The sequence below is a fragment of the Sinocyclocheilus rhinocerous genome, unplaced genomic scaffold (genome assembly GCF_001515625.1).
Source record: "Sinocyclocheilus rhinocerous isolate Xijiao unplaced genomic scaffold, SAMN03320098_v1.1 scaffold6450, whole genome shotgun sequence".
NCBI lineage: Eukaryota > Metazoa > Chordata > Actinopteri > Cypriniformes > Cyprinidae > Sinocyclocheilus > Sinocyclocheilus rhinocerous.
Window position 1 is genome coordinate 16,036 of NW_015662960.1, and position 13,837 is coordinate 29,872.

At 37.8% G+C, this 13,837-nt stretch overlaps 1 protein-coding gene across 1 annotated transcript; it reads right to left on the reverse strand.

The window, feature by feature from the left end:
- Positions 1-875: 875 nt before the first annotated feature.
- Positions 876-3,392, reverse strand: LOC107728647 (zinc finger protein 845-like; the record flags this gene model as incomplete). The annotated part of the gene is made up of 2 exons (XM_016538914.1): positions 2,448-3,392; positions 876-2,063 (listed from the first exon to the last, which is right to left on the reverse strand). Coding segments are annotated over exons 1-2 (2,133 nt in total), but the record flags the coding sequence as incomplete, so codon positions are not given.
- Positions 3,393-13,837: the final 10,445 nt, after the last annotated feature.

A 13,837-nucleotide genomic window follows, 5' to 3' on the forward strand; every position in this document is an offset into this window, starting at 1 on the left:
AGTTCACTGACAAGCTACGCAATATCGCGTTAATTATCGGCGATGAATCGCCAGTGATTATGAACGCGATATTGCATAGCTTGTCAGTGAACTACGGCTAATCACAGAACCGGCTACTGACGAGATGCGCATGATCATCGCATTCGATTTTTTTGCACAGCCCTAGGCAGCATCAGATCTGAAAATGCTGGATCTGAACATGATCTACTTAGGGCTCATCCACACGAAGCCAGAGCTTTCCCTATCCAATCTTTTATTTTCTTGTTCTTCCGTAAACATGGCGTCGTCTCAAGGAATATCTGCGTACACACAAAACCACTGAAACTGACTCAAAATGATGTAGTATTCATGCCAGACCAGTGTGTGGCGCTGTAATTCTACCACAGAGATACACTAAAAACGGAGAAGACGACTTGGAGCATGTGCATAAACCTTGCGCGCTATATTCAAACCCAACACGATAACAAGAAAAGCTAGTAAAGTTAGTAAAGCTAATGGGCTCAGTAGCTTCTGCAGCACAAACACAAGCATGTAGTCTGCCTTTGTTGTTGTTACGTGACGTAGCTGTGTCTGACTAGGGTCACGACATGGGGTGATGAAATCATTGTTTCACAAAATTTACGGATTGGCTGTACACACAAAACGCAAAGGTGTCATTTTCAGATTCATCCACTCTGGGACCCGGTTTAAAAAAAATTGCGTTTTCAGGCTCCCAAAACGCTGGATCCGTCTGGACGAAATACCAATACGATACAACATTTTTATGTATACAGCTAAATGCGTCTCCGTGTGTACGGGGCCTTACTGTGATTGTTTTTTGTATGTCTGTGTAGAGCAGATGCACGATTGAAACACTTCCCACATGCAGTGCAGTGATATGGTTTCTCTCCAGTGTGGATCCTCTCATGTGCTTCCAGGTCTCCTGACCTATTAAATATCTTGTCACAGTGTGAACACTTGTAAGATTTTTCTCCAGTGTGGATCATCTTATGTGTTTTCAGATGTGTTGACCGACTGAATCTCTTGTCACAGTGTGAACACTTGTAAGGTTTCTCTCCAGTGTGGATCATTTCATGTGTTTTCAGATTTGATGAATGACTGAATCGCTTGTTACAGTGTGAACACTTATAAGGCTTCACTCCAGTGTGGATCCTCTCATGTATTTTAAGATGTGCTGACTGACTAAATCTCTTGTTACAGTGTGAACACTTATAAGGCTTCACTCCAGTGTGGATCCTCTCATGTGTTTCCAGGTCTGCTAACCTATTGAATCTCTTGTCACAGTGTGAACAATTGTAAGGTTTTTCTCCAGTGTGGATCATTTCATGTGTTTTCAGATTTGATGAATGACTGAATCGCTTGTCACAGTGTGAACACTTATAAGGTTTCACTCCAGTGTGGATCCTCTCATGTATTTTAAGATGTGCTGACTGACTGAATCTCTTGTCACAGTGTGAACACTTATAAGGTTTCACTCCAGTGTGGATCCTCTCATGCAGTTTTGTACAGGTCGCTGACGTAAAAGTCTTTTCACAATTAAAGCACATGTACTCTTCCACTTTCAAAATTGAAAAACGTGAAAAACTCTTTCCACACAAATAACATGAATGTGGCTTCTCCTTTGTATGAACTCTCAAGTGTTTCTTTAGGACTGAAGCCCTCAAAAATGTTTTATCGCATTGATCACATGAGTACAGTTTCTCTCCAGTGTGGATGCTCATGTGTTTCTTAAGGCGTGATGATTGTGTGAAACTCTTCCCGCACTGATCACATGTGTACGGTCTCTCTCCAGTATGAACTCTCATGTGAAGCTCAAGACTATATTTGCATTTCAAACTCTTTCCACATTGATTACATGTGTACAGTTTCTCTCCTGTATGAACTTTCATATGTGTCATAAGGATTTCTTTCCGTGCAAAACTCTTCCCGCACTGATCACATGTGTACGGTCTCTCTCCAGTGTGAATCCTCTCGTGTGTTTTCAGATGTGTTGACTGACTGAATCTCTTGTCACAGTGTGAACACTTATAAGGTTTCTCTCCAGTGTGGATGTTCATGTGTACCTTAAAGTTTGCCAAGTATGCAAAACTCTTTCCACATTGATTACATGTGAACGGTTTCTCTCCTGTATGAATTCTCATATGTATCATAAGGCTTGTTTTTTGTGAGAAACTATTCCCGCACTGATCACACGTGTGTGGTTTCTCTCTAGTGTGGACTACCTTGTGTTTCTTCAGGTGTCCTGACCGACTGAATCTCTTGTCACAGTGTGAACACTTGTATGGTTTCTCTCCAGTGTGGATCCTCTCATGCAGTTTTGTACAGGTCGCTGACGTAAAAGTCTTTTCACAATTAAAGCACATGTACTCTTCCACTTTCAAAATTGAAAAACGTGAAAAACTCTTTCCACACAAATAACATGAATGTGGCTTCTCCTTTGTATGAACTCTCAAGTGTTTCTTTAGGACTGAAGCCCTCAAAAATGTTTTATCGCATTGATCACATGAGTACAGTTTCTCTCCAGTGTGGATGCTCATGTGTTTCTTAAGGCGTGATGATTGTGTGAAACTCTTCCCGCACTGATCACATGTGTACGGTCTCTCTCCAGTATGAACTCTCATGTGAAGCTCAAGACTATATTTGCATTTCAAACTCTTTCCACATTGATTACATGTGTACAGTTTCTCTCCTGTATGAACTTTCATATGTGTCATAAGGATTTCTTTCCGTGCAAAACTCTTCCCGCACTGATCACATGTGTACGGTCTCTCTCCAGTGTGAATCCTCTCGTGTGTTTTCAGATGTGTTGACTGACTGAATCTCTTGTCACAGTGTGAACACTTATAAGGTTTTTCTCCAGTGTGGATGTTCATGTGTACCTTAAGGTTTGCTAAGAATGCAAAACTCTTTCCACATTGATTACATGTGAACGGTTTCTCTCCTGTATGAATTCTCATATGTATCATAAGGCTTGTTTTTTGTGAGAAACTATTCCCGCACTGATCACACGTGTGTGGTTTCTCTCTAGTGTGGACTACCTTGTGTTTCTTCAGGTGTCCTGACCGACTGAATCTCTTGTCACAGTGTGAACACTTGTATGGTTTCTCTCCAGTGTGGATGTTCATGTGTACCTTAAAGCTTAACGATTGTGTGAAACTCTTCCCACACTGATCACAAGTGAATGGTTTCTCTCCAGTGTGAATTCTCATGTGAACATCAAGACCATATTTTCTTGTCAAACTCTTTCCACACTGAGTGCATGTAAAAGATTTCTTGGCCCCTCTTTTCTTTAAATCATTCTGTTTGGTTTGAGAGCAACTCAAAGGTTTTTCTCCAGGATTGACATGATTTGTTGGAGAAAAAAAAAAAAAAACAGAAATGTGAAAGTACATAAAAGTCAACCCTGGTGTAATAGTGTAAGGACAATTTCTATACAAAATGTTGTTCCTTTTAATGCAATTTTATAAATTATACTTTCCTTAAACTTTTCATGAATAAGGTACATTGATCTTCAAAATATCATTTTAAAAACATAATGGACACAATCCCCATGTTTCTATAAGGAGAACTATTAAATATGTTTGATCAACTAGACTATTATCTAACATACATTTTGTTGAAAAAAAGTGTCCCTTATTATTTGCTGCTCCATCTATATTATTCAACAGCTCTAAAGATTGTTTCTATTACAACAAACTAAATCTAAAACTGCAGCGGATGTGTTCTTGCTCTGCCCCTTTTATCAAGGATACATCAAGAGATGACTTGTGCAAACTTGTGACAGCCAGGTATCCCAGAATGCATTTCACACCAACCAGCGAGCATTAATGGCAGAGGAGAAAACCCGCGTAATTTTCAAAATATTACTGTTATTGTGCCATGAAATGTAGTTTTAAGAGTATTTCAGGTGAGAATGTAGTTGTTTAAAACTCAAATATGCGTTTATTTATAAAGATAGGGCCTATTTAAATTTTTTTTTGCTTCGGCGATTTTGGAGATGTGAGCTCCAGGCGATCAGCGGGCGCTCAGTGCTCATGTTTCCCACTGAGAGCGCCTCACCTCGGCTTGTCCTTCTGACATTTGCCGCTGGCTCTGATGTCTCTGTAGTGGTTAAACATGAAATAAAATTCGTTTTGGGTCTATCTAACAGATAATCTTCGATTTGATGTCTCATGAATCCAACCCTCGACATTGCGAGTAAATCACTCGCATATGCGACTAAATTTTACTCTGGGCGACTAAATGATATCTAATATTCATTGGCTAATAAATTCTTAGATTTTACTCGCCAGTGTGTGAGTTCGAGGTTATTATAAGTTATAATGTAATATTTAATTTTATTATTCATACAGTGAAGATAATCAGAGTATATGTGGACATATTGCCTAAACCACATGTTAATATGTTTTATATTTTTAAAATGAAAACGAAAAGAGGGTTGTTTTATAATTTGTTTTAAGTATACATACAGTGAAGAAAACGAAAAAAGGCAGTGGTGTTTGATGTTATTTTGATTTATTGTAATGTGTGTACGCGTTGCATGAACCACTTATTTGTGGCTATTAATATGTTTAAATGAAACAGAAAAGAGGCAATGCTGTTTGATATTATATTTAGTTTTATTGTAATGTATATACGCTCCCCGAACTACCTTTTTGTGGCTATTAATATGTTTAAATGAAAACGAAAAGAGGCATTGGTGTTTAATATCATATTTCGTCTTATTGTAAATATACATTGAGAAACTACCTTTTTGTGGCTATTAATATGTTTAAATGAAAACGAAAAGAGGCAGTGGTGTTTAATATCATATTTCGTCTTATTGTAAATATACATTGAGTGAGGATAACTTGAGTAGAAAATGTGAGCTGACTGACATTGACAAGTACACTGCTGTTCAATTGCAGAATTACTGGACTTGCGTCCTCCTGTCCCCGGGAGTTCACACTCCAAGCATGCAAGTCCAAACTTTGCGTACTTGGTATTGAAAAATGGCTAAAGTCCCTTTATTCATAATCGCAGGCGATTCATTGCCGATTATGAACGCGATTTTGTGTAGCTTGTCAGTGAACTACGGCTCTGTGTAGTAAATGCCGCTCCATCTGAATGCATGTGCTGGAGATTTACTACTAATCACAGGAGCGGCTTTACTGACGAGATGCGCATGAAAATCATTAGATTTTTTGCACAGCCCTAAGACAAGTCATTTCACTCGGCGGCCTTCTTTGAAATGCCTCTCGGGCATGCAAGTGCAGCTCCTAGCTCTTTGAATGGAGAAACATCAAATTCTCCAAAACTGTTCACCAGGGCCAGACTGGGACGCAATTTAAGGCCGGGAAATCTCACACTCATCCAGGCCACACAGAAAAAAGGGGCCAAAATGGTACCTTTTGGGGTACAACAGCTTGTCACTGGAGAAGTAACCTTAAAAAATGTCTTTGTACTTTTTTTTTATCCCTAATAGGTAGTGGTTTGGGTCTTACCTCTCAGATTGGTTCTTCAAGGTATCTTGGAGAGGTGAGGTGTCCAAGTCGCAACATCTAGCTACTGGGGTGCCTCAGGGCTCAGTGGTAGATATTAGTACCTTATAGTAATGCATACACATAAGGTACTAATTAGGGCTGTCGCGATTCGTCGATTTTATTTGACTATTCAACTTTTAAAAATTCTTGACTTCACTTTGCTCGCGTCGACTAACCGGCAAAATACCGGTTAAGTATGAATTTTGAAATTCATTTAATTTCAGTGGCTGTAGAATTTCTGTCCTAAAGAAATGGCCAAATATTAAAGATTAAGTGGACATTTAAATGAAATGGTGCTTGGTCAATATTAAACAAGGATTAGATCGCACAGTAATGTGTAAAAATAATCGTCAGGCCGTTGACGCCCCCTGCAGGCCTTTGTTGTAATGCGTAATGTACATTAGCTCTATTGTTTATAATACATTATATATTTTAACAGTTTTGTTCAATAAAACCATATGATTTCTTGCTTTTGATAATTTATTTGAACTAATTATTATTGCCTCATTGCTATTATATATGTATTTTAAGTAATTTTAAAGGCTATTGTTCACTTACATCTATTTTTATTACCACAAAAAAAAAAGTATAATTATAGGGCACTATGAAATCCATTTTATTTCCATATTCATTTTTCTATACTCTGTTTTAATGGTTAAATTAAATTTTATTAATCAAAAAGCCTGTCTAATTAATTGAGTTTTTACAGTTTTATCTTTACCAAATTATGTTTTCCATTATTTATCTAGATTCCATTTTAATGGATCCATTAAATTTTAATAATCAAAAGCATCTCCAATTAATTGATTTTATTTTTAGCCTGTCTAATTAATTGAGTTTTACAGTTTTATCTTTACCAAATTCCATTTTAATGGTTCCATTAAATTTTAATAATCAAAAGCATCTCCAATTAATTTATTTTATAAAAAAAAATAAAAAAGTATTTTTTTCCCCCAGAAATACAGCACATTTACATTTTTCTCCTAAATAAATTCTGGTAAATAATATTTCTGGTAAATACTCCTTTAAAACTTGTTTTTTTATTATAATTTTATTATTAGTAGACTAGAACACGTGGATATGTTGTCATTCTTACTCTATAATACTGAACTTTGATTTCAGTGATTTGGACTATGAGATGGACACTTGCTTCTTGCACTTTATGTTGCACTTTACTTTTTTACTTTTGGATTTCATTTGGTTTAATGAAATATAGTTTAATAAAATATTCTTAAGTAAAATTGTTGAGGTTTTTTGTGGTAAATTAATCGTTTAGATTAATCGATAAATTAGTCGATAGATTAATCGAAATAAAAATAGTCGTTAGTGGCAGCCCTAGTACTAATATTTACCTATTAGGTGTAAAAGGCAAAAAGACGTCCTTTTTAAGGATACTGCTCCAGTGACAAGCTGTTGTACCCCAAAAGGTACCATTTTGGCCTCTTTTTTCTGTATATATCCTATTGACCCACTACAAATTCTGAAACCACAGATAACCCTATTATTTAAATTGCCATCACATAAAAAGGTCTAAATCCTTGGTCTGGGGCCGTGAAAAATAATTAAAGGTTGTCTCTTGAACCACACCTTCTCTTCCCTTTTTACTTTTCTTAATTTTCCCCAATATCTCGGTCTCTCCCTTTTTTTATTGTACCTGTCACTTCTTGACCAGCAGGTGTACTGTTATGAACAGAACTGTGTCCACCTTGTTGCAAAACGACCACCTCATTGCAATTTATCACAGATTGTTATTTATCTTAAAATGACTTAAATACCCGAGATTTAACAAACCTATATTTCATACAAATATATCCAAACAATTTTCTAAAGTGCCTAAAAGTTATTTATCTTAAAATGACTTAAATACCCGAGATTTAACAAACCTATACCTAAAGTGCCTAAAAGTCAAAATCAGTACAATAGAGTGGTTCAACAGATCACAAATCTCACGGTTCGGATCATTTTACGGTTTTTGAGCCACGGATCGTTTTTCGGATCAGCAAGAAAAAAAATCTATGTAACTTTGCTTTCCATAAGTACGATACCACAGCAAAAACTCTTAGCCTAAGAAAGTTCAAACATTATTAAAGAGACAAGTGAACAGCCAGTAAAAATAAGAACAAATAGGCTACACAAATTACAAGCATAGATAAATACAAGAGAACAATGTTACAAATAGACTTGATTGGTGTCGCGTCATAGCTGTGTGGGCGGAGTCGGCGCGGGGGAAAACAGTCCTTTTCCCACAAATTGGAAAAGCATGGTGTTGACTCAGAATGGCCTACATAAAATTATTTCTGCTGCTCGACAGAGCAACATACGCATAAAAACTGAGCCGTATTGGGTCGGACTGTCCGTACGGTATCTGTGACTGGACAAACGACCCAACGGAATGGCCAGAGGTGTCTTTCCCAACATTTTTTGTTACCTAATTGAGCAAGAGACAGCTTAGGCTACTACAAGCCTATACGAGACGGCTTGTGAAAGTAAACATTTGTCGTTTTGTTTTGCTTAATTTTAATAAAGTGATAAAGACTTGAGTAAAAGCCTGTCATACTTTCTTATTGATATATTAAAACGTTTTTTAACATTGACAAAACAGGTAACATTAAGGTCCACTGAAGTGCCTTGAAATGAGCAGCGTTATTCTGTGTGGTGTGTGCTGCGGCTGCCTAATAATTTTCACAAATACATGCCTTAAAATAAAGATAACGTGAAAATATGTATATAAAATACCAAAAAACATGGTTATTGGTTACTATAGCTAAACCATGGTAAAAAACAACATGTTTTGCTACACTAACCATAGTTTAACCTGGTATTTGTAGTAAAACTGTGGTTATAGGCTGCAATTGGTAATAAAAATGCCAAAAAAAAACATGGTTAGCCTACTATACTTTTACTATAGTAATACCATTGCTAATTTTCGTAAGGGATTGTGTATAATAATATGAAATAAATGTTTTAATAGATTATGACAGCACAAAATATTAAAACATTTGGTTTAATGAAATATAGTTTAATAAAATATTCTTAAGTAAAATTGTTGAGTTTTGTGTGGGAAATTAATCGTTTAGATTAATCGATAAATTAGTCGATAGATTAATCGAAATAAAAATAGTCGAAAAAAGTACAAAAAGCAAAGTGAGATTTATTTGATTGCGATGCGAAGGAGGGTTACTGTAAGCCCCATCAGACCTGGGTTGCGGTGCAGGTGGACGGGACTAACGACAGATCATTGCAGTGTATCGGTCATATACATCGTCAGATCAGGTTTTTTAACTTATTAGAGGTACAATAAATTAAAAAATAGATTCATCTGTCAAAAAAGTGTTTTGTGGTTTGATGAGCATAATGACAGCAGCAGGTATTATTAGTCACAAACTTGGCTGCATTTGAGTCTTCAAGCATTTTGAGGACACAACATCGTCAATTAAGTCAATTTAAGGTATGTTACAGTATTCACTGTAGTTGTCCGCTAGTAAAAACAGTTTTATCAGTCATTATCCATGTACGAACCAGCGCAAACAGATAATGTTACCTCACGAAGTTAGCCATCAGTCTCCTTGCTTACGTTGAGCATACCAGCTTATTTCTGGTTCAAACACATATGGCTTAATTAAACCAATATTTCCTCTTGTCATTGCCATTGTATCGCATTTACTACAGTTCAGTCAGTGGATCAGGAGGCTCTGGCTGGTGTGACTGAGTGGAGGCGGGGCTAATTTGCGTATTCATAGATCCGCGTATAGTAAATGAGGCAAGGGTGTAGAGTTGCAATCAAGCTATTTTAAGGCATGAGAAAATTATTTTCACAAAGAAAAAACATTTAAATATGTCATTTTGATGATCAAAGATGAGTTTTAAAGGATAAAATTTTGGACTACAGGGGACTTTAATAAAGACAAAACTCGTTAGCGTAGGCAGATGAAACTGACCTGCACCTGAAGCCCTGAACAGGCATTTTTGCTACATTTCGCTGCTTCTTCTGGCCACTTCCTCTCCTTCATCGTGTCCCGCGCGCATCGACTCTGTTCAAAACCGTCGTTTGAAGCGCAGAACAGATGTGAGCCGATTCCTATAGCGCAGCGCTGCCAGTCAAGACTAACCGATTTATATTTTATTATCGATTTATTATCGTATGACAAAATCGTAAATTATCACTTTGGAATATTGAGAAGGCAAAAATATAAAATATTAATAAAAATAATAACTTTAAAAAAAAAAAAAAAACAGGGCAGCGGGCCAAATCAGCCACCAGGCCACCGGGAGCTCCCGATGGCCAGTCCGGGCTTGCTGTTCACCAAGCTTACAACTAAATATCATATTTGAAATCACCAATGAATCTGACAACAACTGCCTCATAACGCATTATGCTCAAATAGTGATAAAAAAGCAAATTTTTCAGGCAGTCGTGAGCACGAGTTTGGCCCAAAAAGCGGAGTCCAGCGGCCTGGTTTAAGGTTTAATGCGTGTTCGGTCTTTTACTTGCGCCTCTGAATTTATCAGGATTTAGTTTCAATTTTAGTCTAGCTTCGTGTTCAATCTGATTCCAATTTCAAGTGATAATTAAATTTAGGCAATATTTCTAATTAAAAACTGGTCAAAAATATCGATTGTATATTAATTTAGATATTTGATTATTCTAGATCTTCCATATATTAAATTATTCATTCATTGGGGACCTAATGTCTCATTTAATTCTCACGTTGGCCTTACGTGGATCTTACGATCACAAACTCGCCAGTCTGATTTTAGTCAGAGGGTGTAGGTAGACTAATACCTGTTTGCCCGCCTCCTACCGCTTGCTTATGACAAAAAGTGTAGTTTACTTAAGTCTTTTCCCATACAACTTGCTAACATCAGCGATAGACAGAAATCAGGTGGTCTCCAATGATGTGCCTACTGCTCCTATCATTCATGAGCCTTCAGTTTGACCTACCCTGGCCGTAGATTTGCGGTAACAAAAGCCTCCTCACAATTTACTAGTCATAATGCTTTCAGGAGAGTTCAGAATAAATCAAATATAACATTTTATTATTAGTCAGGTAAAATTGTATCATGCCAATTACATAATGAAACAATTAGAAGCCAATTTAGAAAGGATAATGCAATTGTGAATCACATTGTAGCCGCGTGGCAACCCTGCTCCTGTACATAGACACTGTAGTTATAGGAATAGCCAAGTGTTCCACGCAGGAGACAAACAAATTTAACAGTCACACATGCAAGTTATCCTAATTTAACACAAGACACACGGTCTAGAATGCATAGCATCTACAACCTTTTGCCTAAGCATTTCAAAGAACACTTACAGCAAAGCAATCATGTGTTTTAAAGAATAAACTTAACTTGCCTGTGCGCACATGTAGTAGCACAAACAACTATGCAGTGTGTTCTATGAGCACAATGTGTTTAACACAATTACACTTTTGAATAAAAAACGAAATGCATACCTGACAGCAGAGAGACACACAGCAGTATGTGAGATTTTTAAAGGAGACAGCCCACAACCAGAGTATGTGAGCGGAGCGGCGTGATTTTGCCTGGGGCTAGGAGCAGATTTTTTAAAAGTCGTAACGGAACGCTACCGCTCCGTCACGAGCACAAATTATGCCAACTCACACATTAAACATAATTAGTTAGCTTGACAGATATGTGGATCACATATGAAGGTTAAAATGGCGATGGACGAGTGCGGGAGGTTAAAGCATGTTGTAAGTTGTACAGTTTGTTAATCTCCGCTCGAAACTAATGTGCTGCTACATTGCTGCACACGGACAGAACACACAAGCTCGCACATAACGTACAGATCGCGCGCATTTTGGACTGAAGCACTGCAACACCCGCTGACTGCCATTAAACAGCTTGGAAGATCAAAGACAATTTTTAATATAACTCCGACTGGATTCGTCTGAAAGACGAAAGTCATATACACCTAGGATGCCTTGAGGGTGAGTAATTTATGGTAATTTATTATTCACTTGGCTGCTAACACGCACGTGCAGCGGAGAAAATGACAGAGACAGAGATTATATCTAATCTCCATCCCCGCCGAAAAAAAAGTTAAAATCTGCAGTATGTGAAAACTTCGGATAGGGCTGTGCAAAAAATCGAATGCGATTTTCATGCGCATCTCATCAGTAAAGGCGCTCCTGTGATTAGTAGTAATTCTCCAGCACGTGCTTTCAGATGGAGCGGCATTTACTACACAGAGCCGTAGTTCACTCAAAAAATTTACAAATGCAATAAAATATTGGTATCGGTACTCGGTATCGGCAAGTACCAAAAATAAAAGTATCGGTATCGGGCGAGTACTGGAAAAAGTGGTATCGGTGCATCCCTAGAACGCAGGGTTGTCCTTGAGGACGAATCCAATTAACAAAAAATGTGGACGCAAAGTGGCTGCAAAAGCATAGTAGACACTGACAAGCTAGGCAATATCACGTTCATAATCGAATGCGATTCATCTGCGATTATGAACGCGATATTGCCTAAATGTCAGTGAACTACGGCTCTGTGTAGTGAATGCCGCTCCATCTGAAAGCAGGTGATGGAGATTTACTACCAATCACGGGACCGGCTTTATGTCAAGATGCGCTTGACAATCGCATGCGATTAATTGCACAGCCCTAACATGAAGAGCAGCATCATTTGAAATCACGAGTTTAAAGTTTGTCGATCGTGCGTCTTCAGAGAAGCTGAACTCTCCTCCTGTCCGCATCCAATTCGCACGGACCGACCGTCATGCAGAGTACACGCGATCATGCAGGATACAAATGCACACTTCACAAGATCTCACAGCTGGATTCGACTAAGTTTGCAAGGCTTTTGAAATTAGATGTCCATTAGTCATTCAAAGATTTGTTTAAATTATATAAATGCGTATTTGCTGAATGCTGACGGCAAACGAGAAAGTATTATAATGTTTGCCTTTCTATTACTAACAATATAATTAATAATTAATTTTAATAATTAATAATTAATTATAATTTATCATTAATAATTTATGCATTTAGCAGATGCTTTTATCCAAAGCGACTTACAGTGCATTCAGGCTATACATTTTTTACCAATATGTGAGTTCCCTGGGAGTCGAACCCATGACCTTTTGCGCTGCTAACGCAATGCTCTACCACTGAGCCACAGGAGCACGATTTAACAGTTCTATCTGATTATTAGACAGACTTATGTCCGTGGACAGAACTGTTAACGACGACAGGACAAGAGGGAAAATGTGAGCACTGTGTGTTCAGGCGCTGCCGTTCTCAGCGCCGTCAAAATAAAAGTCCCGCTACGAATGCATCGGCCAAACAGAAAAACTTATTGGCCGATGCCGATATTTGAAAAGTACGGTACCTTTGATGTACCGTAAACTGTAGTGTGAAGGTGCACGACTCGGCCTTGCTCTGTCTCACACACACACAAAGAGAGAGTGCGAGAGCTAGACAGTCTGTCTACCATGCAGAATTGACACGCTACATGTAAATTGTATTCTTTGTTGTATTTTCCTGTCAAAATTCCAAAATTCAGAGTTCCTTTGGAATTCTTCAGCTTTTAAGAACTGCCGGGTTCTCCGGTAGTGGGCGGAACTAATGCGCAAATGGCAATTGGCTGGCGCTCACCTATTATCAACCCTGTTTTGATTTCAGCAAATCAATTGGAGCAAACGCAGATAACGTGATTAATATTCATGAACCCAGCAGCTCATGAATCCTTAGTAGGGCTGAGCAAAAAAATATTTTTCGATTAATCATTTTTTAAATGATGTTGATTCGATATCGATTCTCAAAAGCCACGAATCGGTCTTTTTCGGTATTTATTTCAGCAAACATTTAAAACAAGATCTGATTAGTGTGAATCGTATCATTAGTCTTCTCCACTAGATGTCACCCTCTTATTTACCTTGCATGATGTTACAACAGAAAGCCTGTCATTCATTCAGTGCTTATCATGGCGGAGATACTATTGACAAGAACCAAGAACAAAGCATTATGCGTGATTTGCAATGCTCAGGTGAAATGCTAATACTACAAATCTGTGGAAGCATTTGGCATCACGTGTAAAGGCCCCATGATTTCTGCAATGAATAAATGGCGGATGCGTATTTGCTGAATGCTGACGGCAAACGAGAAAGTATTATAATGTTTGCCTTTCTATTACTAATAATATAAAAGCAATACTTATAATACTTTTTGTGAGCACTGTGTGCTCAGGCGCCGCTGCTCTCAGCGCAGTCAAAATAAAAGTCCCGCCTCGAACGCATCGGCCAAACAGAACAACTTAACGGCCGATGCCGATATTTGAAAAATGGC